This window comes from Argentina silus, assembly GCF_951799395.1.
Source record: "Argentina silus genome assembly, chromosome: 9".
NCBI lineage: Eukaryota > Metazoa > Chordata > Actinopteri > Argentiniformes > Argentinidae > Argentina > Argentina silus.
Genome location: NC_139663.1, coordinates 6,481,693 through 6,508,886, shown reverse-complemented (window position 1 = coordinate 6,508,886; position 27,194 = coordinate 6,481,693). Strand labels below are relative to the sequence as shown.

At 43.8% G+C, this 27,194-nt stretch overlaps 3 protein-coding genes across 4 annotated transcripts; 1 reads left to right on the top strand and 2 right to left on the bottom strand.

The window, feature by feature from the left end:
- Positions 1-652: 652 nt before the first annotated feature.
- On the bottom strand, positions 653-8,067 carry atp13a1 (ATPase 13A1). The gene is made up of 25 exons (XM_083677000.1): positions 7,587-8,067; positions 7,359-7,448; positions 6,946-7,209; positions 6,597-6,752; positions 6,438-6,507; positions 6,236-6,342; positions 5,989-6,118; positions 5,814-5,869; positions 5,499-5,625; positions 5,202-5,339; positions 4,955-5,075; positions 4,659-4,816; positions 4,384-4,559; positions 4,156-4,266; positions 3,907-4,032; positions 3,689-3,797; positions 3,344-3,537; positions 3,115-3,211; positions 2,778-2,965; positions 2,481-2,595; positions 2,187-2,383; positions 1,871-2,013; positions 1,652-1,763; positions 1,414-1,557; positions 653-1,249 (listed from the first exon to the last, which is right to left on the bottom strand). The coding sequence occupies exons 1-25, from the start codon at positions 7,941-7,943 to the stop codon at positions 1,139-1,141; spliced, it is 3,597 nt and encodes a 1,198-aa protein (XP_083533126.1). The 5' UTR covers positions 7,944-8,067; the 3' UTR covers positions 653-1,138.
- A 354-nt stretch (positions 8,068-8,421) lies between these two features.
- chchd5 (coiled-coil-helix-coiled-coil-helix domain containing 5) lies at positions 8,422-10,142 on the top strand. 2 transcript variants are annotated; one of them, XM_083676768.1, is made up of 4 exons: positions 8,422-8,525; positions 8,881-9,021; positions 9,155-9,306; positions 9,590-10,142. In XM_083676768.1, coding segments are annotated over exons 1-4 (321 nt in total). In that variant the 5' UTR covers positions 8,422-8,523; the 3' UTR covers positions 9,616-10,142. The 2 variants fall into 2 exon arrangements, with proteins under 2 accessions (XP_083532894.1, XP_083532893.1); XM_083676767.1 differs by having other exon boundaries at positions 9,587-10,142.
- A 2,438-nt stretch (positions 10,143-12,580) lies between these two features.
- lmx1al (LIM homeobox transcription factor 1, alpha-like) lies at positions 12,581-26,525 on the bottom strand (the record flags this gene model as incomplete). The annotated part of the gene is made up of 9 exons (XM_083677876.1): positions 12,581-12,738; positions 12,962-13,114; positions 13,221-13,338; positions 13,483-13,560; positions 13,691-13,854; positions 14,033-14,265; positions 22,722-22,911; positions 23,491-23,576; positions 26,482-26,525. The coding sequence occupies 9 exons, from the start codon at positions 26,523-26,525 to the stop codon at positions 12,581-12,583; spliced, it is 1,224 nt and encodes a 407-aa protein (XP_083534002.1).
- Between the last annotated feature and the right edge of the window lie 669 nt (positions 26,526-27,194).

Here is a 27,194-nt window from a genome sequence, read left to right as displayed (position 1 = left end):
CTGAACTTCGGTGGTCTGATCTTAACACATATGATAAGAATAAATAAATAATAATAAACGCCTATAACCACACTGCTGAGGAAATAACCAAAACAGTTCTGTGTTCAATCAGAGAAGCTATGGTTCAATGCATCTCTCAATAGACCATGGCCAGCCAAGTTTTAGACTAAAAATTAACAAGCAAATGTGAAGCTCTTGATACCTTAGTTAATCAAAAGCTGTTGGAGACAAAAAATGGAACAGAGCCTGGGACATATCTCCCCGCCCAAAGGTAAGCTTTCCCATCATCATCCCATTGGTAATGTACCTACCTAATGATCCGGGCTGCACCAGAAATTGGAACCAGGCGCCTGTTCAGGAGGGGGCAATGTTACAGGACGTTCAGAGAGAGTTGTATTGTGGAATAACAGGTATGAGTATCTATCATGTAGAATAGGAAGTATTGCTAGCTCTATATACTGTATTACATTTCAATTGTAAATGTTTCACCTCAATGAATACACCCATGGCCAACCCGTGCCCTCATACTTTTCCTGTGGCCTCTCGATTTTCCTTTCTGTTTATATATTATCAAACAACATCAACTTGAAACTATCTAGGTAAAAGGGTAGACTGTATAGCAGAACATGACAAAGAACACACAGACAAAATACACAACTTGGTCTTTTATAAGTCTGTAAGAGATTAGTCTTTTTACAAAATCAAGGAGAAAAAACAAATAAACAAAACAATCCCAACACTTCGCAATTCTCTTGGAGAATGCCACTGTTGTGTGTGCACTTCACGTTGGCTGACACACAATCTCACACTCCACACAATACTGCTGTCTTCTTGGCTTTCTTTACGTGGGGGGGAGGGAGAGATGAGGCAAGAGGGAGAAATGGGAAAGGGAGATTCTGTAGCATAAAGAAATAGAGAATTTAAATACACAGTGGAAGAGCTGGGGATAGAGGGACAGAGCAGGACCATGAGAGATGGGATACACTTAGGAGTGTGCAGTACTGCGTGCCATGCCTGTCCATCTCAGCTGTCTTGTGCGTGTCATTCAGCCATTCATCCCCTCCCCCCACAAGTCTCCTCCTCTCCCTTTACAGTTTGGTTGCTAAGGGCAGCGGTTGTTTGGGGCATCTGTTGGCATTCAGGAAGGCAGCCTGAGGGTTCCTTTGCCTAGCAGGAACTGCAGGACACGGTCAACCAGCAGAGCGGCGACGAAATCCACCACGAGAACCTGTGCGATGACTAGCTTGAACTGAATGGGGAAAACAGACAGGCGGTTGGTTACCATGTGTCGAGAAAACTGAATATTTATGATTAAAATTAATTCACAAAACAACAAAGGTCATTGAGAAGAAATATACAACAGCAAAAAGTATAAATAGTGTGAGATTAGCAAACCTCTGTGGAATAGTTTACCTCTGTTGGAATATCTACAAGAGCAAACTGCTCATTGAATTCAGGTGAAGAACCTGTGAGTAGTCCCACAATAGCTAATCCCGAAAGGGCAATACTCCACAGCAGGGGTCGATTCTCAGTGAGGGACTCCATAAAAGGGTGACCCTATGGAAAATATTCAGGATGATTCAGGATAAGTCAAATTGATTGAAATATGGTTATGATAAATAGAGATGATAGGGTGGAGGAGGAATAGTACCTTGTAGTTAATGGCAAAGGTAGCCATTTGCATGGCCATTGACATTATGTACACAGTGCTGTTGATAAGACTGGGCTCAAACTCTTTATAAATATCCGCAAACTTCTCCGCCCTGTAAGAAGAAAGATAAGGGATAGAGAAGATATGAGGATGGATATTTATTTCAAATTGATCAATTTGTGTGTGTGTGTGTGTGTGTGTGTGTGTGTGTGTATTTACCTGGGAGGACTTCTGCTCTGTGCACCTTTGTACAGATACACCAGACTGCAGAAGTGAACAGCAAACTGTAGCAACACTGTCAGCACAGTGTACAGATTGAAGATGTTGGGTAAGGGGCGTTCTCGAGACAGGGTCTTCAGGGGCTGGGTAAAATTAGGATAAAAAAATAAATAAAAAAAAACATTTATTTGACAGCTGGATGCATAGATATACGTAGATTGAAACTAAACTAGTATTAAGGCAATGAAATGGTTCGCAAGGCTCAAGGCTTTGGACTGTACAAACTGAGCCATGTTTCCCTACATTCCCCTCTTACCTTTGATCTGGAGATAAAAAGGAAGCAGCCAGCCAGCAGCAGGCCCTGTAAGGTGGCTTGGAAATCGCTGAACTTGACACCCTCCAGGTAGAGGACAGACTGACTATAAGCCAGCACCAGGGCATTCAGTGCCAGGATCTTAAACATTTGTAACGTTGTCACCAGTGTGCAGCGGCCCTGCTTTATCACATGACAGACTGAGGACAGAGAGGAGATAAAGCCATGAGTCAGTCATGTAATCTCCTCTGTGGGTGTGTGTGTGTGTGTGTGTGTGTGTGTGTGTGTGTTACTCACTGCACTGTATGGAAGACAATTTGGAGGTGAAGGGGGCAGCGATGGAAGCATCTCCCAGTTTCACAACTTGTATCTGATCTTCTTCTAACTCCCGCAGGACTTGACTGATCCTCTCCTGCAACAGCATAAACCCCAAATAGTTATCACAACACATAGGACTACTCCATATAATACACACACAATCCGGTAAAGCAACGTGAGCTACAGTACAACGCGTGATTTTATCCACTATTTTAGCAGCCCCACATCGAGACTCATACATTCATACATCACTCCTACGCAGGCTCACACACTCACCTTCTGTGCCGCTAGCTGCTCTTCCCGCTGGGCCATCACCCTCTGTCTGGCTGCCCTGGAACTCAGCTTGACCCCTGAACTTGTAACAGGCGGTAGGGTTCTAGACTCTACGGCGGTGGGCTCCTTCTCTCTTCTATTCTTCCTTCTCTCAGGCATGCGCTCAGGGGCATTGGCCAACAGAGCCACTCCTGATGGTGAAAGACAGTTTACAACAGAACAGTCAGTCAATCACCACATTGCCAGCTACATTGTTTTTACGCTAATAGACGATCATGTACAGAGGCGAGCATGGTGTGTTCCTGAATTTTCACAACTGCAACATGTCGGTTGGCCTCACCAATGTGGGCGTGTTTGAGCGCTCCGACGTCATTGGTCCCGTCACCACACATCAAAGTCACACAGCCCAGTCCCTTTAGACTCGTAATCACAAACTCCTGAAACACAATACAACATTCAATTATACAAAAGTCCCAAAAATCACAAAATCAGTTACAAAAAGCATAGGTTGAAACACACAACCATTCAAATGGGATTAAAACGGAGGCTTAGCAAAAAAAAACACGGACCTTCTGTTTGGGGCTGACCCGTGCAAACACGCGCACGTGAGGCAGGAGAGCGTGGAGCAACGGCGTGTCACTGCTCAATCTGGCCAGCCCCTCCCCCGTCACACACAGGTCATGCTGACTGATCAGTAAGGGAACAGAGGGAGGGGGCAGGGGCACACGGACGGTGCCATCTATAGACTCCCACTGCCACTCACCTACAAACAAGACACCAACACAGGCACTGTATACATCCCTCTGGAACACAACAGTGTTTCACTGTGTAATAAACATACAACGCCTGTTGTTAAATATGTACTTTTAAGGTCATGACTTTTAAGGTCAGAGTGAGTGATAGCGATCACCTACCCTGATTTGGTCCAGACTGCAATACCAAAGTGTGTTCCTTCTGGATGAAGTGCAGCTCTTTAGCAACATGGCACGCAGTCAGTGGGTTATCACCCGTGATCATCACCACCTGGTGAGAGAAGGAGGGGGGAGTAGGGTTAGAAAACTAAATGTGTGTGTGTGTGTGTGTGTGTGTGTGTGTGTGTGTGTGTGTGTGTGTGTTCAGAAAGTGTCCTCACACGATGTGATGCCTCCTGGATCTCTTTGATTACGGCCTTGCTGTCGGCCTTGAGGGGGCATGAGACCACCATAAACCCGGCGAACTGCAGGTCACACTCCAGTGCTTCGCGGCTCACCTCCCGTACCTGCACAAGCACAGAGATCCAGCACATTCATACCCATCTCCTCTACTTGAGAAACCCCCCCACCCCCCCCAGACGGCAGCACATTGTGGGCTCCGCAGTGAGTTAGAAAGGACAGGTGGGTACCTGCTGGTGGCTGAGGTGTCCCATCTCCTTGTAGCCCAAGGCCAACACCCTAGCCCCTTCCCGAGACATCTCTCTGTGTACCTCGTCATAGCTGTCCGGACATTCTGAGAACTACAATAAGAAACAGGTTATAACAGCAGTTGATAACACAGACATAACAGCAGTTATAACACAGACAGAGAGCACTGTACAGTACGTGTAGTACATATGTAATGTGTATTTATTTACCATTTCTCTCAGTGTCTCTGGAGCTCCTTTCACAGTGGAGATGTAACAAAGCTCTGTAGAACCCAGTTTCTCATACGAGGCCAGGACTGACATCCTCTTCAGAGCACTGGCAAAGTGGAACCGCTGGTGGATCTTCAGTCCTGGGGTCTTAAAACCACGAGCAAACACCTTCTCATCTGACCAGAAAGAGAACCATAGTCAGCAGTCTACACACGCAGTAACCACACATACAAACTACACGTCAAGCAGAGGTATGTGCAGGCCATTGATGTTACCTTTAGTGAGGGTCCAGTCAGCAGAAGTAAGCATAGCCTTCTCCAAGGGGTCCCCCACCAGTTGTCCATCTTCAAGGGTGACCAGTGAGTGACACGTGGCCACCACCCGATGTGTCTCTATAGGGATCTCAGAAACAGGCATCACCTCCTTCCCCTCCCTGTAGGACAGACAGACAGACAAGACAAGACAAGACAAGACAAGACATGAGAAAGATCTGCTTGTGCTCACTGTGCATAGTGTACAGAGGATACAACTTTACAAATATCGATTCAAGCTAATGTAAAGGAGAGTATACCTGAGTCCTGCTACCCCTCGCACCACTAGACTGTCACTGGTCAGGGTTCCTGTCTTGTCAAAGCAGCACACCTCCACCTTCCCTGCAAACGGTATCCTGAAGGGCTCTGTGCAGAACACGTCTACAGAGGGGAGAATAAGATAAGGGAGGGGAGAGGGAGGGAAATATCATTACAGATATCACAACCACCTTGCATAATACACAGAGTAACACACACACACACACACACACACACACACACACTCACAGAGCTTGGCCAGGGCGATGAGGGATGTGTTGACTGCCAGAGAGAGTTCTATAGGGAGCTCTGGTGGAACCACAGAGGTGAGGATGAGGGTGCACTCCAGAAACAGCTTATACCTGTTTCTGCTCAGGTCCTTGGTCCCTGAGGGAGAGGGATACACATACATAGAATTAGGAAGGTCTTCCCCACCCTAACCTAAAGTCAGTTTAGGGAAATGTCATTCCTAAACGGACTTTGTTACAACTACTGAAAACCTGTGTTAAGCGACTGAACCTTTGTCAACAATTCAGTGAAACTCACCTTCTACCCACACGTAGACAGCTGCTGCAATGGCGAACACCAGGAGGAAGAGGATGAAGATGAAGGTCTCCAGATTGTTTGCTGTCACTCTCTTCACTCCAAAGAGGATGGTCCGCAGCAGTTTACCCTGGAGGCAGGCATGGGAACCATGAGGGATACTGTACAGTAGGTTTCCCCACAAACGTCACACGGCTGAAACATTAACACTTGATAAAACTGATTATTAGAGTTCATAGAGGAAATAAAGGGAGGTCAGAGACAAAGAAACCAGACAAAGTGAGAACATTAAATCAATCATTGTCAGCATTTCCTCACCTGAGAGGTGTAGAATCCAGTTCTCAATACGTAAGCCACGCAGCCATTGTCCACAGCTTAAAAAAAAAGAGATGAAGATTGAATCATTGAAGGCAGATTTCATTGTATATCAACCTGCTCTGAGGGAGAAAGTTTCTGCCTATGACAAAAATGACGTGAAGTGATATGCACTTACGTTTAAGTCCAGCGCTGGCTTTGAGAGGGGGGCTGTGCTGGACCACCTTGGTCCCACCAGAGATGATGTGAAGGCGTGAGTCTGCTTGGAGGTCCAGGATTCGCTCTGGGTCCAGGTCCTCCACTGGCTCCTGGACATACAATAAAGACAATTTGAACCATTAGGAACCACTATGGAGCAGTCAGCTGACAGTATTCTCACTGTTTGTAGTGTTATCTTTTCCAGTATAGACTAGTTCCTGTCTGACCTTCATCTGAGGAACCGACTCCCCAGTCAGCATGGCCTCATCCACTATACAGCGGCCCCGGAGCAGCAGCACGTCACACGGTACCAAGTTATCCTGGGGTGAGCGTCCTAGGGGGAGGGGACACAAAGACGCACACTGTCAACCTGCTGTTTGTAGACAAGAGGAAATATTGTGGGAAGGGCTGACGAAAAAACAACCGTACCTATTGAAACAATGTCCCCAGGGACAAGTTCATCACTGGACACAGGCCTCCACTTCCTGTTCCGGTATACCTGTTAGAAAACACAGAAATGGATGTTTTGCTAATGAAGACTGAATAGTCCTCCCTGTGTGCATCATATCAACATCGAAATGTCTTTACCTGTATCATGAAGGGCTTGTTTCCCATCCGGCGGATCTCAGACATGTTCCTCATCTGTTGCTGTACCAGAGAGGCTTCGAACGCCACCAGCATGAAGAGTGTGAAGACGCTGTAGTACCAGTACTCATCCAGACACCACAGCCCAACACAGAACACCTAGGGGGAGACAAAATACAACAGATGTAGTCACTGACCTGGGATCAACATATTCCACTCCGACACAAATCACAGCTGTGCCATAGTACCCCTCCATTCCTCTGTATAAATCAATAGCAAGTGAAAAAAAAAAAGACTACTAAAGAGCGACTTTACTATTTGTCAAGACACTGATATTAACACATCCACATACCTGGAAGACAAAGAAGGGAGCAGTAGCCCTCTCCCTGAAGAGTTCCAGGAAGTCTGGCACCATCATCTCAGCTCGGTTGGTTCCATAACGTTTCGTTGCAGTGCGCAGGTCTGCCTCCTCCTGGTAACCACGCCAGCTCTGGAAGTAGCCCATCGGCTGACATACAGGGAACGCAACTGGCAGGAACATGTTTTTCTCCTTGCTATCAAAGATGTAGCAAATCTTCTGAAACTCAAAGGACAGGATTCCCTCGCCATTTTCATCCTTGCATATGGGAAAAGAGGGGGATGGTAAAGGAGAGACAGTTAAGCATAACTTCACAAAGTTCTTAATAATGTAGTGTACCCTAGAATCCATACAGCCAACCAGTGGCAGAAAATCAAGGTAGATGTAGGGGAAGGGGAACAACTCACCTTGTCCCTTTGGAGTGCTACTAGCTCAGCAGAACCGTTGTTTGGTGTGGGTATAACCTTTGCCAGAGTGGCCTTGTGCGGATCTGGCTCCTGTGTACATAAATTCACAGGTGAGCAATTCACACACTCTACAATGTGCCAGCATCACCATCCCGACTTGTTGTTGCAGACAATGTGCATACGATCTGCGACACTTGACAATTCCTCAGTTATAACAACATACTTTACCTTGGTACAGGTGAGCCAACAGTGCGCGTGTACGGACCAATAACCAGACAGCACGGTGAGGACGTGCGCGATCCCGATGGCGGCGAGAGCCAGAAGGCCTGCTTCTGGATACTCAGAAGCACCGTACACCCCGAGCCACCCATAAAGCCAGCCCGGGTACAGTACAGCCAAAAACGGGAGCACTGTGCCATGTAAAAGCCGGGGCCTGCGCCTGTACAGCGACACTGATTTCACCAGATCGTCGCTAGCCCCGTTGTCATGCTGGCTATGGTTCATAGAGGGGGCCATTTGCAGCTCTCCCGGCTCCCTAATGCCGTCCACAGCCATATTATTCACATGTTTTGTAGTTTCATTCATTGTTCGTCCCTCTCTCTCTCCGGCCCCCCCTCTATCCTCCACCTCCCCCTGGCTTTTGGTGTCGGTGATGAGACAGTTTGACACAATCCAGTTGCTGGTTCGATGTCCAGATCCAGATTTCTGAATCGCTCGCTCACACAGTTGCTTCCGCATACGCAACCACGTACGTTCACGCAATGTCCCTTTTCCTGTCACAAAAGTTGATACCATAGAGTGTCTCTGTTTACACCGTATCGAGATGGTGTTTTTTGGTGTTTTACATTAAAGAGCCCAAATGATGATAGGTTAAAGTTGTTTTTATTAAAACAGGGACGATATTATCTGTCAATATAAGAGAGTGTCTCAGTAAAATAGGTTGGTTTACCTTTAAGAGTTGTTCCTCAGGAAGTGTGCAACACTTAGATTGACATCTAATGAGGACCAATGGAATAGAAACATATTGCAGCTAGCAGCATCTTTCGCCCTATCAAACGAGACGTGGGGCGTGTGCGGTAGTAACTGTGCACATGTTTTATAACCTTGATTATATATTTTCTTTTAATAGTACTAGACAAGCCTTTGTTTTTCTTCTAACGCAAACATGTAAGTATTTTAACTGTATTAATGATACAGTGCCTGAAGTTCTATCAATATCATTCTCCATAATCTGGTTTGCTATACATTCCATACCGACTTTCACTGTAGGCTCCATCCATCATCAGTGTACCACATTTGTGCCCTGGACGAAATTAATGTATTCAATTGATATGATACTCTGTACAGATTGTACCATGCGCATGCCTTTATACTGAAAAACCTTCAACCTATCAGTTTTAACTCAGTTTGCTTTTCCTAAGTCATAATTGGACCTGATTGGCTGCAGTATGCTTATGCCAGAAGGAAGCGTAATACCTTTGGCAATGCGTGTCTTGAAAATATTTTGTCTGTCACCTTTCAGGCAGGTTGCCATGGAAATCACGACCAGGTATTGCCATAAGGAGATGGAGGAGTATGGGGCATGTGTGGCCTCCAACCAATCAACATGGCAGCAGCAGTGTCAAGACCTGAAGATGAAGGTGGCACAGTGCACATCTTCACAGTAAGTGTATCTCTGTTTGGAAAATGTATTCATACTTGACCTCTTTGACAATATCCTCACAACTCTTCACAGTAATGTCCTGTCCTCTACTGTTCTCCCCAATACTTTCTCCCTTCCTTTGATGCTCTTGTAGCCCGGTGATCCAGAAGATCAGGTCAGATTGTGGCAAAGAGTTCACAGAGTTTGACCGCTGCCTACGAGAGAACTCAACCTCCCCTACCTCCTGTACAGCCCATGTAGCACGTTTTCTTGGCTGTGCTGAGACAGTGAATCTTTCTGGAGTGGGTGAGTATTCACTGATACAGTCTGTTTCTACCTCTGGCCTGGTTATACTAATTCTGAATTCCATTCCTCATCCCTTCCCTGGAAGTGTTCACTCCCCCTCATAGATTATTTTATGAATTTGGAATTAATTTGTGTAAGAAATATGTTGAAAACTACCTGTCATCCATGTTTACACCAATCCCAATTCTTTTAAAACCGTTATTGACCTGTGTCCCCCAAGGAAGTGCTTGACATGTCATCACTATTGTAGAAGTTAAAGTGACTTTGTCTTCTCTTTCAGCAGTGGATTCAGTCCCTCAACCCTCGTAGGATCCAGTGACCCCCACCCCCCCACATCATGAAAGGAAGGAAGAAATCCCTCAACCCTTGTAGGATCCAGTGACCCTACATCACTCTCAAGGAAGAGATATCTTACCAGTAGCACAGACTGTCAGCTGAATCATGGATATTACCAAACCCTTTTGATAATTCATCCTAAGATCCACTTGTTGATGGGACTCATTTCTTTCTGATAGACAAGATTCAAGAGATTCTTCTTTCATGTCGCTGTGCTCTTTGTGTGAGCTCTCACTGTGAACAGACAGGTGTCTTGTTTATGGCAGAAGAAATTGTGTGACTGTGCAGCAGATTTTAGGATAATACATTCTCACAACATTGACTGAAATTGCTAAAAATCAATAAAACATAAAACGCGATACAATGCTAAGGATAGATGTGCACATGTGAGTGTTGTCTAAGTATCACATTTCGTCTTTGTGGTGTAGAGTAGTGTAGAGCCAATTATTTATGTTGTTTTTAGTGAACTATTTCAATTAAAAGCGTGTCTCAAAGTCTCATTACTCATCCTGTTTGGTTATCCTCTGATGTTCAATGTTACTCCTGTGTATCCCTCCCACATGGCCTTTCCTCAGGTTTGAGTCAGGGTATAATATTAAACCTTGGAATGTATGATATCTCTCCCACACATCTTTCCTGGCTACCCACTGACTGAGGGAAAAGTGGCCTGGGAAGAATGGAGGAGAGGGGGCTGTTGAGTTATAATCAGTTTGACTACAGAGGGAGGATGTTGAGTTATGAGCCCTTTGACTACTAAGCAGAACAGTCCTTTTCTGGTTGAGTTATTAAAGGCTGCGAGAGGGCAATCAAGTGTAAAGATTCTTCCTTAAGAATGTAATATCTCCTAATAGAAAGGGAAGGCTGTATCATCAGACATCTAGACTTAACAGTGAATAATGTAAGCAATAGGCATAGTTGGGTCCCAAGGTGAATTGACAGATTGTATTGAAGAAATGACAATACACTCCAAAGAACATTTTCCACTGGAAGTCACAGAACAAAAATAAAGAGCACACTTCTGTCAGTATTTCAAAGTAAGAATATTCCACAGAAAGTACCACACAATAAATTATATCCACAGAAGTACTACAATGTAAATTATATCAATGATCAGAAATAAAGAAGAGGAAACTACAAGATGGTAGCACATTGCTGTTGCCTGGCTGAAACTGGTGAGTCTGGCCCCAGTGTGGATAAGATTCATGAAAATACTGTGTCAGTCATCAGTGCTTTGTCCGTAGTGATTTTATACATTTCCGAATGTATTCTAGAAGTGGCACACACATCATCATGCTACAACATAAATACTTATTGAACATCACCATATAGGAGCAGGTACAAAATATTCAACAACATCTAATTTTAAGAAGTGTTAAGAACAAGAGAAATAATTACAGTGATTATACCTATAATAGTAGTATTAATTGTATCCACGGTCATATTAACACAGTTATTTTACATTAAAACACATCATCATAGCATAACATTTGCGTGTTACACACCCATTAGTATTCAACTACTACCTTTTAGTGAGTTTTTCACAGTATCAAAGAAATAGGGACACAAAAGTCATTTACACTTTCCTTTACACAACCCTGTTTCCTTCGGCTCTAAAAATGACCCTGTGATTTAGCCGAAATGACCCTGATTGTTTATACCGTCTAAATCCTTCAATCCTTGTGTAAGCAAACGAGAACTAATAAGAAAATACAGTATGGTGGTGATTTCCTGTGGAACATTGCCTGAAACCTCTTTTGTTTCAATCAAGAACATTGCAGCAAATCATGGGTCAAAACTGTAATCCTAACCAGCACACTACTCTGAGTCAGTACTCAGTCAACATAAACTTACACACTAACCTGAGAGCAAATTCTTAACCTAACATACTTCCTTCCTTCCATAAGAAACCACTGTAAGTTCCTCTCCTCCAATCTCTAAGCAATACACAGGACTCATTACTCTATCCTTCTGATATTCCCCCCCGTTCACATTCATACACAAACACCCCTGGGTGATGGTCCAGCACCAATCTCCACCACTCCAGCAGAACAGTAGGGACTTCCATTCGGCCTGCTCTGGTCTGTATGCCTTAACCATGTGGATACAAGAAGTAGATCATGAGTTAATGAGTGAAACACTCTTGTTAGCTTACTCACCACTAGCAATCCAAATCCTTGGGTTGGGATACCACTTTATGCTGCTCATACCAAGATGAGTGTTCAGCACATTGGGATCAGATAAAAGCATGAAAAGGACCACATGTCAAATCAAAGATTGTAGCAACTTTCGCATGAAAATACCCCAAATGATCCTTAAGAAAAGCTTTTGATGAATCTGTCATCTTATTCTACTGGGGGGTGGGTGGGGGGTTACAGTTTCTCAGTTTCAACAGTTAGACGTTTTCATTGAGAATGGATTCTTATCATCGGTCAGGGGGAACCAGGCTGAATAGGTACTGCAGCCATAATGTACATCCTCATGCTATATAATTTAGCAAATGATGTAATGATGCCAAATGAATTATCGCCAATCATGATCACTAGAGACAAAGTGCATTTTGCAATCTGTTAGTCTAAACCTTTGTATTCATATTTAAAGTGAGTAAATACTTTGAGCTGCCCAGTGATATCATTGCAATGCCTGATTTCTGATTTAATACCAAAGATTATTAGATTATTTAGCTGTGTGTGCCATATAACCTGGTAATGTTCAGAGGTGGGTGGTTACCACTCCAGTGTGAGTGTGGGTGTTTCTGTTTCCTATACATTTTGACTTTGTTGCATCACATGCAGAAACCCTGGTCAGGTTATTGGATTGATCGAGGTCAAGCATGAATTGGTGTTGGGGTGTGGTGTTTTTGCAGGCTGTGGATGGATAGACTCCATTAGCTGCGTCTCTGAGTGGAGGTGGAGTTAGTCTGGGTGAGGGTTCAGTGGGGTCAGGAGGTGAAGTAGGCGTTTTGCATGGAGTAGAGGCGGTCAATGGGATTTCCCACCCGTCCTGCTAGAAGCCCGCCCTCTGCTGTTGCCAAGAGACAGTCACCAAGGTGACTGAGGCTTCCGTCACTGTCCAGGTCGTGGAACACTGTCTCTGAGTCTAAGAGAGAGAGAGAGAAAAAAAAAGTGTGAGAGGAGACAAAACAACGGGCGATGGAGAGAGGCATACAACTAGAGAAGGAAGTCAGAGGGCATAAACATGTGTAAATGGAAACACTTATCACCAACTCCTTTGTCCCTTCATTTCCCTCCTTACGCTACCTTCCAAATCTGTAACATAAAGTGTTAGCAACATTCAATGCCTTCCACCCGCACTCTCTCACCATAGGAGTGGAGCTCAGAGCCCAGCTGAGGTGGTGTCAGCCCGTGACGGAACGGCTCTCCTCCATAGATATTGGGGTCCAGAGCCAATAGCTGCTGCCGTGGCAGTGAGGGGTACGCCAGCAGCCCGTCCAATCCGTGACCGCTTGAACCGTCTGCGGAAAGAATCACAGCATTCCTCAATTCCCCTGCCTCCCCTCATCCTCCCTCTCGCCCCCCAACCACGTGAGAGACACTGTTTCACCTGTTCCTTTCTCTTACCCTCACTATCGTCATTGCTCTGTCGACCCCCTCTGCTCGGCCCCCTCCTGGTCCCCCCGAGCTGCTCCTGTTCCTGCTGCTGCTGCTGCTGCTGCTGCCTGCGAGCAATCTTCTTCATCTGAAACACACAAGCACACTCCTCTGTCAGACCGACGATGTACTTATGCCAAGAGGACAAAGTGTATTCGGTGGTGTGAATATTACAGTATGGGTGTGTGGGTGGGTATGGGTATGTGTGTTCAGGGCACATTAGATATTTCACCTTTGCTCTCTGGTTTTGAAACCACACCTGGACAACTCGCACCGTCAACCCGGTCTCAGCAGCCAGCGTCTCTCTCACCTGCAGTTCAGAGAAACAAAAGCCTTCGTGAAGCATGACATTGGTCTGTGTTCGTGTGTCTATGAGGCATTCGCTATTGGCCTTCAGGAAAAGAGAGTCATAGAGAGAGTGTATGAGCTAATGAGGCTACCTTTCTGCAAGGTTTGGAGGAAACCTCAAAGGAGGCCTTGAAAGCACGGCGCTGTTGTGTGGTCAGGATGGTGCGTGGTCGTTTTGAGCGTTTGTGGTCCTTCCCTCCATCACTGCCCTTTCCCCCTACAGAACCACCTCCGCCTTCCTCATCCTCACTTTTCACTGAGTGGGGTGGAGAGAGAAAATCTGTATAAGTTTACAGTGCACAGCAATGAATAAGATATTCTAAAAGTTTCAGCTCGGGTGAAAACCTTAATAGAATAGTGAATGCCTATTGGAGGTGTAATGACAGTTTATGTTGTCGTAGAGGATTTGCTCCAGGTGATAAGCTGTCCTTTACCTGAATCTGTGGGGGTGGGACTGATAGCAGCCAGCATCTCTCTCTCCTTCTCATAGTCTCCTCGGCAGAGCAGCTGGCCCTCTTTCAGTACAAACTCATCTCCACGCTGCAGTCTGCGCTCACACTCACAGCAGCTGAAACAGCCCAGGTGGTACACCTGCCCCAGCACGCGCATGATCAGCTCCGAACGACCAATTACCTGCAAGCAGGCACTGCACTTCCTCACAAACAATCTGGAGATAGAGAGAACGATAGACATACGAATGTGTGAGGGAGAGATACACAAAAAGAGACATAAACATAGACGTGATTATAAAAAACCCAAAACAGAGGAACAAGAGAATAGAACAGCAGAGGGAGGGAGGGAGTAGTGGAGGAGAGTGACACAGAAGGTTTGACATAATTGGTCCTCATCTCAAATGCTTCTGGAGACAGCTATAGTGTATCTTTATCAAAGGTCACATGGCTCCAAAGCACAGAGCAACATGGTTAACATCTGTTCACTGAAATGACAGTAGTCAATTTGAATTTGATGTCGAAATGTACTTTTTCAGTACTGACACTAGGTGGCAGTAGTCAACTGGAACTGAAGTGGTGGATTCTACAGTCCCATTATTTGAACAAGCAGGTCCAGTCATTACCTAATCCGCTATTAATGGAGTTTAGTACAAAATTTGTGAAACACATATCTTGTTTATCTAAAGACAATTTAAGTTCTAACTCTGTGTGGTCACATGCTGTTTTTTTCTCTGTGTCCACTTCTCTCCTTTTGTTCTCACCTCTCCTCTCGAGTGCTGTGCCACTTTAATTTTCTCTGTCACTCTTCTCATCAACATTTCCATTCAATTTAAAGGCCCAAAACAACTTCTAAATTCTTCTCAAATCCCTGTTTCTCCCTCTATTCTCTACCTCCCGCTCTCCCTCCCTCCCTCCCAAATGTTTTCTGCCAGAATTCCCAGTTCTCCCTCACTCCCTCCCGCCCTCCCTCCCCAGTTCACTGAAACTAATAAAGACAGGATTAATTAGATTGTTGTTTAAACAGTGCGATGCCCAGACAGACGCTGTAAACTCATAACCAGGGATTGGGGATAGCATGGGGTTAATCTCTCTCCTCTCTCTTTTGCACACTAAAACACACACACACACAAACTGACACACACACACACACACACACACACACACACACACACACACACACACACACACACACACACACAAAAAAACCACACAAACAGCAGATACAGATTCCAGACATATTGATAAGTAACCCAGGTTACCTATACCGTATACTGTGCCTACTTTTAATTGTATATCCAAATCACACCTGCATAGAGGGACCAGGAAAATAAGAGTGAGCCAGAAAAAAGACTGTTGAATGGAGGCAGAGATGAGAAACAGAAATTAATTTTAAGAGTATGGTGGGGAAAGCGAGAACAAGGGACGGAGAGAAGGATGATGAGGGACAGAGGGAGGGAGGCAGAGAAGTGTTGAAGCTCCCTGACTGGGCGAGAGGAAGGTGTTGCTACCCAAATCTGGAGGCCAGAGAGGGAGCCAGGTCTGCACATTAAAGCCCCTAATCTGTGATCCTGTCCCAAACGCAGCTGCTACGGCTAATCTGTCTCAATCCATCTGCCAAACGGCCCCCAAATTACTCAAATCACACCGTCACACTCACTCACTTAACCAAACACACACCAAAATCACCACAGTTCCACACAAGACACTCACGCAACTCCATAATCATCATAATAGACAGAGGTTTCATATCATAATGATGGTAATCTTCTTTAAAAAAAAAAGAAGAAAAAAGATATAACATCTAATAATAAGATAATTGAAGTATTTGCAAAGTGTAAGTTGTCAATAAACACCCACACACACACATTCACACAAACAACCCCCCCCCCCCCCCCCCCCACACACACACACACACATACACACACACACACACACACACACACACACACACACACACACACACACACACACACACACACACACACACACACACACACACACACACACACACCATGCTAACATTTACATGGCAGGCACATGGATAAAATAAATAAATCTGTGTGAATTAAAATGTCACACTTCAGAATCAAAATTGATTTTTCATGATACTGCGTCAAAGTTGACCAGTAGAATCAACAAGTGCAGCAACAAACTTGAACCACCTATCTATCATCTTGGAGAAGGCCAGCCAAGCTATATAACTAAACCATACAAATCCCAACAAACTATTTTATGTTGGTTCAGTAAAAGCATCAAAAAGCTAATCAATACCTTAGTAACCAAGCCATTTCAACACGAATCCAGACAATTCCACCACTATAACCCCTCATTCCATGATGCCTCCTATTCTAATAACATACAGCAAATACTCCTAATTTAGAGTGATGATACATCATAAACAAGGACCACACTAGAATCCATTCGGCATTATTTGTTTTCATCCCATTTCACACTGCAAGCCGTATCCACTGTTTAGTGCAAATGTACTCGACATGGGTAATAAAGGAAACTTGGGGCAACTATCACCGAGGGGGGTCACTAAGTAGATCAGCTTAATCCCCCTAATAAAACTAGAATACACAATGGCCCTTTCCCTAGGATACAATACGTTTAATAGCTCGTATTAAAATGTATCAAAATGGACAATGTTGAGGAATAGCGTTACAGTCATAGCAACGGGTAGCCGCGTTCTAAAGAAATAGCATCAGACAACATGTTCTGGACCTAAGGGTTGAGAAGAGTTCAGATGCACAATGGGGTATCATGGTACACACAGCTAAAAGGCTCTCTCTGTAGAAGAGAAGGGAAGGTACGGTTTGGGGAGCCAGCTCCATTCACTATAGGGAACATGTGGTGAACAAAACCTCAGTAATAAATAGAACTGAAAAGATCTTTATCAACAGTACATGGATTTGAGATCTCTGGCGAGAGACGGGTGATATGGGTATGGGTAATTCTGCGCCCAGGGATTATGGGATTGAAGGGGGGGCGGCGGCGTAGAAAGTGAAAAGGTAAGAGACAGTAAATTGATGTGTATATCCAGCCCATTCTTAGACACATCCCGTAGAGCCTAGGCATACACACATGATGAGAGAGACTTTATTGTCTGAATGCGGCACTGGAGTCCATGTACTGGCGAACACACAGAGGTCTGAGCAACAGGATAGTCATGATCCAAGAAATGTGTATCGAAAAGGTATAAGACATAGATTTGTCTAACAAACATGACATCAACTTTCGAGTCTATTCTATCATCCAAACAGTCTGATTTAATGAGTTTGCTGTGTGTTTGTGTTGAATTCTTAAGTGCGTGTGTAGACTAAGTATGAAGTAAGTGTGATGAACATTCACGTGTATGCATAATTGCTTGCTGCTATGTGCTTTCACAGTATGTGTCCAATTTGTAGTGGCTTGTGTCCTTTTCAGTAGTAATGTATGTAGGTGGTTGTTTACACAAGTGTATTGAAAATGAAAGTGCAAAGGTAAGGTTGTGTGTATGGAATCAATACAGTCCAAATGATAGGCTACAATCTTATGCCTAAATTGTGCTTAGCTTCAGTATCATTTTCTTGTGGTGTGTGTGTGTGTGTGTGTGTGTGTGTGTGTGTGTGTGTGTGTGTGTGTGTGTGTGTGTGTGTGTGTGTGTGTGAGCGGATATTGCTCTGTGAAGCAAGATGGCTCAGAGCCAGGGTTCAGTAATCACATCATCTCCTTTTATTAAATCTCCCTGCACTGCTTCTGTGTTATTAAAATCTCCCAGCATTCCCCACGATATGCGCTTCCCCCGCCGCCACCACCAACACCACCACCAAACACACACAATCACACACACGCACAAACACACACACTATATACATACTGTATATATCACATACAGTACACATACATAGATCACACACACATACAAAAACAGATGGATCATAGATACTGTGCATACCACAGATTAGTGATGAATAAACATCAACAAATAGTTGGCAGATGCACGCATGCATGCACATATGAATGCACGTTATGTCCAGCCATCCATACACTGACACAGCCATAAATATTTGCGAAACTTAACAGTCCTGTCAATCTCTTTAAAATCATGTGTGTAAAATGATGTGTGACATGCTTCTGACAGTCTCATTTTGTTTCAAAAATATTGACCGTCTTATTAGAATGTAATGAACAGTAAGTAAGGTCCTATTACATTTGGAGGAGCTGCCAAGACCACTCTCCAAAAAGCATCTCCCCATAGACACTCAGCTATTCTCACAGTTATACTGTTACATGGCACACAACTAAATTGTTCACATCGTACATATGAACACTTTTTCTCTACATGAGGTCATGGTGGAGACGAGACACTCAACTCTTCTGTGACAGCAAGATATGATATTACATGACCAATATGTAATATACCTGCATAAAGTATAAAGTAAACTAAAAGCCTGCATGAGAGCAAGAATGCATGTGAGAGTGTATGTGCGTACACACTGTGCCTGATGCTAGGATGAGTGTGAATGGAATGTGTGGATGTGTATGAGGAAATTGATGAGTATATGCGCGCGTGTGTGTGTGTGTGTGTGTGTGTCTGTGTGTGTGTGTGTGTGTGTGTGTGTGTGTGTTAGTTTAGATAAAACAGCTAATCCCCAGGCCACCAGAACGCAATATCCTGTCTGGCCGTTTCTCATTTCCTGTCTCTCTTTGGCGGAGCGGGAAGCAGTGGGGAGGGGGGGGGCGGGGGACAGGGGGACCCGTTGCCCCAGAAACAGGAGATACAGCCGCCCTATTTGAGAATGTCTCAGGCGTTCTCTCTATCTCTCTCTCTCTCCGTGGTCCACCCCCCCCCCCTTTCTCTTTTTTTTGTCGCTCTTCTTTTATTATCTCAGATTTAATAAAGCCGAGGCGAGCAGCTTGTTCTGCCATGAAACATTTATTAGCTGTCTGTAATGAAATTGTTGTGGGGGAGGCAAGATGATGGGGACTCATCACACATTATGCAAAAACAGTGGCAATATTACAGGGGGGTGACACCTCCCTCTCACCTACCTCTCCCTGCTGTCTTCCCCTCTACCTCTCTCCCGTGATCTCGCCTTTATCCACCTCCTCACCTCGTACCCTTTTTCTAATCTCTTTCTGTATCAACTCTCCCTCACTCCCCCCCTGTCTCTTCTCTTCTCTCTGTACATCCATTCTCTCTGTAGGAACTTTACCATGTATGTTTTTATAATAAGTGTATCGTTGGTTTCTCTCTCTCTTCCCTCCTGAGCTCCTTCATCTCTCTGTCACTCCTCCCTCTATCACCTGTTGACCTCAACACACCACTCTTCCTTCCACCATCCAGACACTCGGTATGGGATTTGTAGGAGGCTGGTGGAGGCAGACATTGGAGGCCGGGCTCATTGTAATGCGTGGGATGGTATGTGTGTGTGTCAGAGGAGTGTGTGTCTGTGGGAGGGTGTAGTCTGTCTGTCTAGTCTGTCTGTCTGTCCGTCTAGTCTGTCTGTCTGTCTGTCTGTCTGTCTGTCTGTCTGTCGGTCTGTCGGTCTGTCTGTCGGTTTGTCTGTCTGTCCGTCTGTCTGTCTGTCCCTCGTTCCATTCAGTGCATTACAATGAGCCCGTCTTCTGGTTTCTGCCTCCACCAGCCTCCACCAGATCCCATACTGAGTGTCTGGATGATGGAGGAAAGAGTAGACCTTGTGAAAGGTTCAAAACCACACAACTTACTTCTTGCTTCTCAGCATGGATATGGAGCCCGGAACATGGCTTAGACAGTGACTGTCTGACTGACCTTGCCCCCCCTGTGGATCACTGTGCATGTGTCTGAGCCAAGACCAACATCTCCTAAACAGATCTTTACCCTTTCCAACAGACTGTGCTAAGTGCAAACACACAGGGAGCTTTCAACCAAATCAGCAATATCAGTCTATATAATGTATGCTTCCTCTCATTCATGGTTCTTAAAAGGTAGATACATAATGGTATATGAGGGCATGCACGTGATCAATACACCAGTGATTTATCACTCAACATGGAGGTGATGAACAATTTTTTGGGGGGGGATCATATCTTATCTATGATTTAACCCCTTCTTTCCTTACTGGATTCTAACTACCCCAGTCTGGCACTGTTAGTCTAATACCGCTATGCCTTCATCACTGGAAAGCCTGAGAATGCTAGGTAATTAACACTGTACCCAATCAACCCCCTCCCTCCCTCCCTCTCCTCCCAGCCCGAGACACAAAGAGGCGCAGAGCAGAGAGACGATTAAGAGAAAACGAGGGATAAACGGAGAGATAAACTGATTGGTGTCATCACTGCTATCAATCTCAACACGCGGGAAATGAGGTTTGGAATAGAGAAATATTATTACAAACCAGACAGTGATGAATGAGGTAATGGAGAGAGGGAGGGAGAGAGAGAGAGAGAGCGAGAGGGATAGAGATAGGGGGAGGGGTGGAGATATCAGGGGGAGATGATCTCTGTTCTCAAACCCACCATACAAGAGAACTGTGTTTAATAGCTGAGAGATTCATGAGAACACACATACAGAGACACATACACTTGTAACATGAGAGGATGGCCTACACAGACAGTATGAGAGACAGCAGCTTGATCAGTGAAGGTGTGTCTCTGCTGTGACTGGTGAGAGGGGAGTCCCCTCTCCCCTGCAGAGGGAGTTTATCCAGACTGGGTCTCTGTGTCTCCCCCAACCAACAGAGTGATTATTAAACCCAGGGTTTGGTACATATCCGCCCCAATGACCCAGCTCTCATACTCTCACAGTGCAAGAGAAGTAGGTTGTGTGGTGGCTGCTGAAGGGGCTGCTAGTTCGTCTAGTCCTGCTCTAGACTAATTTTCTGCCTGGGCTCCAGGCACCAACCCCTGGCCTGGGGCAGGGGGGTTTTATTGGTCTGAGACCTGGGTCAACTAGAACATTCTGCCTCTCTCTGCTCTGTGTGTGAAGAGGGGGGGGGACGACGATGTGTGTTGTTGGAGAGGGAGAGGGGGAAAAGAGGCATGTTTGTGTGTGTGCATTTGGGGAGTGTGTGTCTGTGGGAGGGTCTAGTCTGTCTGTCTGTCGGTCAAAGTGTGTGGGTGGAGTGTTGTAATGACAGCAACAACACAAAATTGTTATTGAAAACAAGAAGACTGAGATATTATAGAGAGGGAGCCTGTGAGCAAGGCAAAGTAGGCACTGTTCGTGTGTTATGAGACTGAGACATGTTGAAAATTGCGAATGGTAGAAAGAGTGATGTTGTCACATCTCATCATCTCATCATCTTAGACATCTCAAATACAGTATTACAGCATTTCATTTCATACGAAAGGATTGATATATAGTCTTGTCTTAATAGCAATAGAGTTGCTTCTTCATTTCTGCTTTCATATTGGTCAATTGCCTTTGTTCCAAAGCATCAGAAAGTATATAGTCCAATCAATGGCACACAAAACTCCAGAACATAAAGGGTTAAGGCTAAAAAAACGGGTCTATTTCAAATTCTTAAGCACACTCCAGATTCTTATGCACGCTCCTGGTATCTCATACAGTACACACACCTGCTCTAGGTTGAGGGGGAGGAGGTGTGTTTGGTGTTAGGTGCTGATGGACAGACTGCAGGGAACACAAGGAGACATTGTTGCAGATCTCCTGAAGGTCATGGGCTGTGGTGTGTGCCAAGTCTCGCACAGAGAGACACAACATGGCGTATAACATAGGGACCCACTCCACTCTATACACCACCATACACACAACATCATACTGCAGATAGTGTCCAATCCAATATATATATACTACATACTCCAATTAAGGGACTATGGATTAGACAATAAAAACCACACAACATTCCCATACACAGTCAAAAGCTCAAATGTATGTACAGAATTTGATAAACATACATATGCTGCTCAACCTTTTGAAATTGACAAACAGATATAGTATGCAGTTTCCAGAGCTTACTGAGAGCTTGATTTGGTTGACACAAATCACATGCAATCAGCAATGATTTATTTTCGAAAATCACATTCATCTCAAAACTAAGAAGGTTTAGAGAAAATAACTCAGAGTAAACGTCTTTATTCTACTCTCCCTGACTCTTCGTATCACTTTTCCACTCTGTCCCTCGCTCTCTCTCTCCTCCCTCCCCTATCTCACCCTCTCTCTCTCCTCCAGATGTCAGGTACAGTGGGAGCGCCTGGCTGCTGGATGCCGTCTGACACTTTTCACAACAATGATAACGAGCTGCAGGGTCGTCCTTCAGCCGTCCACCCCTGAAGATCTCAGCACTGACTTAAATACACACTGACCAGCGCCACCTTCACACCCACGAAACACACACATACACACACACACACACACACACACACACACACACACACACAGTAGGCACAGCCAAGTACAGCCCCACACACACGCACTCACATGCACACGCACACATGTACACACACACATGCACATGTGCATGCATGCACGCACGCACTACAAAAAAGTGGCTGCCTTTATCAGTGAAAAAAGTGGAAAATGAAAATATACACCGTCTCACTAAGACTAAATGGTAGTATGCCATCTTATGTCCTTCATATTCTATGAACAGTGTTCATATTTTGTGCCATAGTAATATTCAAAAGTTTGAAAACTGTAAAATGAGATGTATTTTAGCATGTTGTGATTGGGAGGTGCTCTTACTTCTCATAGTCGTGTTTACAGTAGAGCAGGCGGTCTCTGCAGTAACAGGTCCCACTGAGAGCACTCAGGCACACAGCACACTTGACACAGGTCTCGTGCCACGATCGCTCATTCACACGCAGCAAGAAGCGGTCGGCGATGGGGGACTCACAGCCCGCACACATCTCCCCCCCTCCCCCATGCTCTGAACCTGGGGTGGGAAAGAGAAGAGAGGACAAATGGACATAGGAGTGTATGATGAGTGTGATTGGTCAGATCTGTGAAATATCAAACTGAACTTAGGATCATAAATGTCTGTCCATGCATCCAAACAAACAAGACTTCAATATTACAATGTCCCTATAGCATCACAGTATGTAGAGAGAATGAAAATGAGTTTGGTTCGGGGGTGGGATTACTATCACTGCAGTGTGTCCATTAAAACACAGGAGGAGCTTGAATGCTCTTGGCAATTTATTGTAGCTAGCTTTTTGGTAACAGGAGTGGATGGTTGTCTGAAATGAGATCTTGAATTATTCAAACAGCCAGTAATACTCGCACACCCTAATACAATGTTTACAATATTCCATGAGGCCAAAATGGAATGCACAAAATAACAAATAGTAATTGTAGTTGAAAGGATATGCCGGTAGGCTACTTTCACTACAATCTCTCACGCATATGTTGCATGATTTCAAATGTAAAGGACATTTCCTCCGTAAGTTAAACTATGACATTATCATGATAGTTGGGCTATATAGGTTCAAGATGCCAATCATATGTATCTCACCGTATGGCGTGGAGGATGGAGGCTGCTGAAGACATGATTGGGTCTCCTCTGTTTTCATACTGTCCCTCTTTCTTTCGGCGTGTTCGCTGAAGGAGATTGAGGCCAGATACAAACCAAAAGTTTAATAGTGAACCCATAAGTGTGCTCAAGTAAAAAACGACAGTCAGCACGACGAGCGAAAGAGCTATAAAAAGAACATTAATAGAACAGCTAGAGGACCGGATATGTCCTTAGATAAAGAAAATAACACTCCCGCCCGGGTAAAGGCTTGCCTACCCGGGTAGACCTATAACCGAGTTTAGACACCTGACACTCGGAGAAGCCGTGGTGTGTGTGGCCCCCTTGTCTTGTGGTTTATTTACTTGCCGCACAATATAATCTACCCGATGTCAAGAGTGAGGGCACAACCGGAGATTTTGTAGGCCTAATCTTGACCAATAACTGGTTTGGTGTTAAATCCGTGACCTCCGTCCACAGGCGCACGAACTCAAGGTTTATCTCTTTGCAGCAAAATGCATAGATATTTTCATGATATTTTCATCATAAAAGTTCGTTTACTGACTAATTCAGAATTTGTTTGTTTTGGGGGCATCTGAAATAGGACAGAAATCCATCGAAAATATGTGATCCTTGTGATTTCCAATTAAGGTTTTGATTTCCTTTGATTCAATTCAAATAGGCCTAACTTGATATGGCGATAATAATAGACCCAATGACAACCAACTGTCTGATACAATTGATAATAGTAGTAGTAATAATAATAATAATAATAATAATAATAATAATAATAAACATCATCATCATCATCATAATAGTAATAATAATAATAATAATAATATACCTAATATCATTAGGCGTAATAATAATAATAACAATCGTAATAATAACAATAATAATAATAATAGAATTATTAAAGAATTATGATATAAATAGAGAGAATGAAATTGGAATGAATTGACAATATTCTATATAAAACGACATTGAACGGTGGAAACGTTTGTTTTTTAAGTGGGCTATGACATTGCTTTTCATCAAATGGTTTCTGAGGTCAATGTAGGCTGACTGTTTAAATGCACATGACACGATCAATCTTTTGATAAAATGCGTAATCGAATATTAAATTCATTCAGAATATTAATATTTTCCAACAAACGATGTGTTTTAACTGCTGTCAATTAAGATTTATAAAGAAGAATTTCGATTCTTTCATTCGTTGCGGGAATGACTGTGCAACATTAGAATCATGTTGGGTATTTGTCCATGAGCTAATGTTCAGGTTTTGAAGAGATATAAGGGAATTCTAAAATGTATCAAACTTAAAGAAAGTAAAAGTTCATCAATTTGGCTATACAAAAGATTGAATAACCTAATGAGAATGTATCGAAATAGTTTTTCTCAGTACATAAGCTACGCTGATTTGGGCATACTTTAGTTAGGCCTAAAGATAAAGACGACCCGAACAATAATCGAGGCCTATTAACCTATTGATCTTAGTAGCAATACAAATGTAAATATCGTACACAATTGCCTTAATTATAGATAAATAGAAAATAACAAAATTGCCCAAAATATATTGATATCTATTGATGTTACTGTCACAACAGCGATTCATCACAAACGTCCAAACACATAACAAAGCAAATAAGATTTGAAAAAGGCATACAACAATTTGTTATAATAATAGCCTTCTTTCTTTATTGCACGTCTGAAATTGACGAATTATCTATCATTGGAACAGTATGTGCTTTACTTTGTGCCCAATCCGTGCGTGTTGATATGTACGCGTCATGCACCCAAACATTTCAGAGGGGGCAAGACTGTTGGCAAATCTGAGCGACCATACATTTTGCGTAACAGCAACAGTCGGAATATTCTTTTATACGTACATGGGGTCACATGGGTCAGGGTTTGGGTCAGGGCATGCCGCTGCAGTCTCTCAGTCTCTCCCTACTTCAAAATGAAATGTTTACACTATCATATATATTGGTTTTATTGAGGAAGAAAGGTTTAGCGCTAGGCCCATGGGTATGAATCTTTCTCAGCATGAACATGTCATTGCCTTATTTAGTGCGAGTATGCCGGGTCTACAAAAAAAGTGTAGAAAATTAGGTTAACAAATTTGCGATGGCATGGCGTTATGCACCTGCACTCCGTGACTCCTTGAGGCCACTTTTGCGAATTAGGTCGACGACGTATTGTTTGCTAGAGCATCATCACATTTGCACAAATAATGATCACTAGCCTGTCACATGTTTGCCATGACAACAACAGTGCGACATATACCCTTTTCGTCATCCATTTGTGAAATAATGCAGGGCCGGTTGGAGAACTGAGGAATTAGAGGAATCTAGTATCAACTTAAAGGGCAGGCCAATTATCGAATCAAATGTAACATGAAGCTGAGGATAAGATGTGGAGAGATATGACCTCTGCCGTTAAACGTCGAAGATCATCACAGTATTTTCACCACTGCCATTATGGGTTAGGATCAAGTTTATATTTGGACAGTATTGGCCGAGTAGAAATTATTTCTGGTCAACATTATCAGCTTAATTAGACAGAAATAGTGTTGTTTTTCATCAAAAAGTTGAAACATAAAAAGTTGCATTTGGGTCATAATCACCTCAGCATATTTATGCTGTCAGCGTGCTTTCAACAAATCAGAATAATCTAGATCAGACCATTCTTTGTTTCAAAGGATGTAAATGTTATACATCATGAAATACTAAGGCCATACAACATAGGCTAACAAATATACCGTAGCCTAACGTAGCCTCCTTGGGGTAAAAGTTAAACGATGAACATGAGCAGGCTATAACATTAAGAAACACATAATGATATGACAGAAGAATGGCCCACGGAATTATAGACTTGCCGTTATCTGATAAAAAATGTAACTCTTATATTGAAAACATATCTTCAAATTCAGTCGCAACACCGACAACCTGTCGACGCGTTTTGGATGCTGGCTGCGGACACGGACGCACATACCTTGAGGTGAAACACACTCCTCCCGAAATCTCTGTCGGTAGCATTAAAATGGCATAGGACTATAGGCCTATTAAGCTTATAGATGGACAGGCACGCCAAACACCGCACTCCTATTTCAAACTCCAGTATCCAAATAATAGAAAAATGTGATGATCATTGCAGTATTATCTATTGTCTTCTGTTTTCTCGCTGTCTCAGTCGAGAGTGCGCGCGGAGTTCGGTGTGCGTAACCAGGGAGGGAGGGGGATTGACGGAGAAGGGAGGGAGAGGGGGGAGTAAGAGTAACGGTGGATATGGTGAAGGTAAGAGATGTATCGTTGTTATTGTGAGAATGTGTTCCCGTTACTGGAAAACGGAGTATACCCGTGTGTTTATGTGTTGTGTTGACATTTAGACTTGGATGGGAGGAGGACCCCCACTTCTTTGTCAGGTAAAATATCCTCTTGTTTTATTGCAAGAAAACCATCACCAAAAGCATTGCCATTTGAATGAATCATAGTCTATTGTCACAATTATTCCCATAGTTCATGCCCATAAGATTGATGCAGTAAGAAGACATTTATCACAATAAATAACTTTTTTGAGCTATTCAATTTAACTCTACCCATAATAGTTGTAATTGTTTACCTTAGTTTGTCAAATTGACTTGATGAAGTTGTAGATATCACAATAGATATCCGTTTGTAGCCTAGGCCCATTCTGTGGTTTAATCA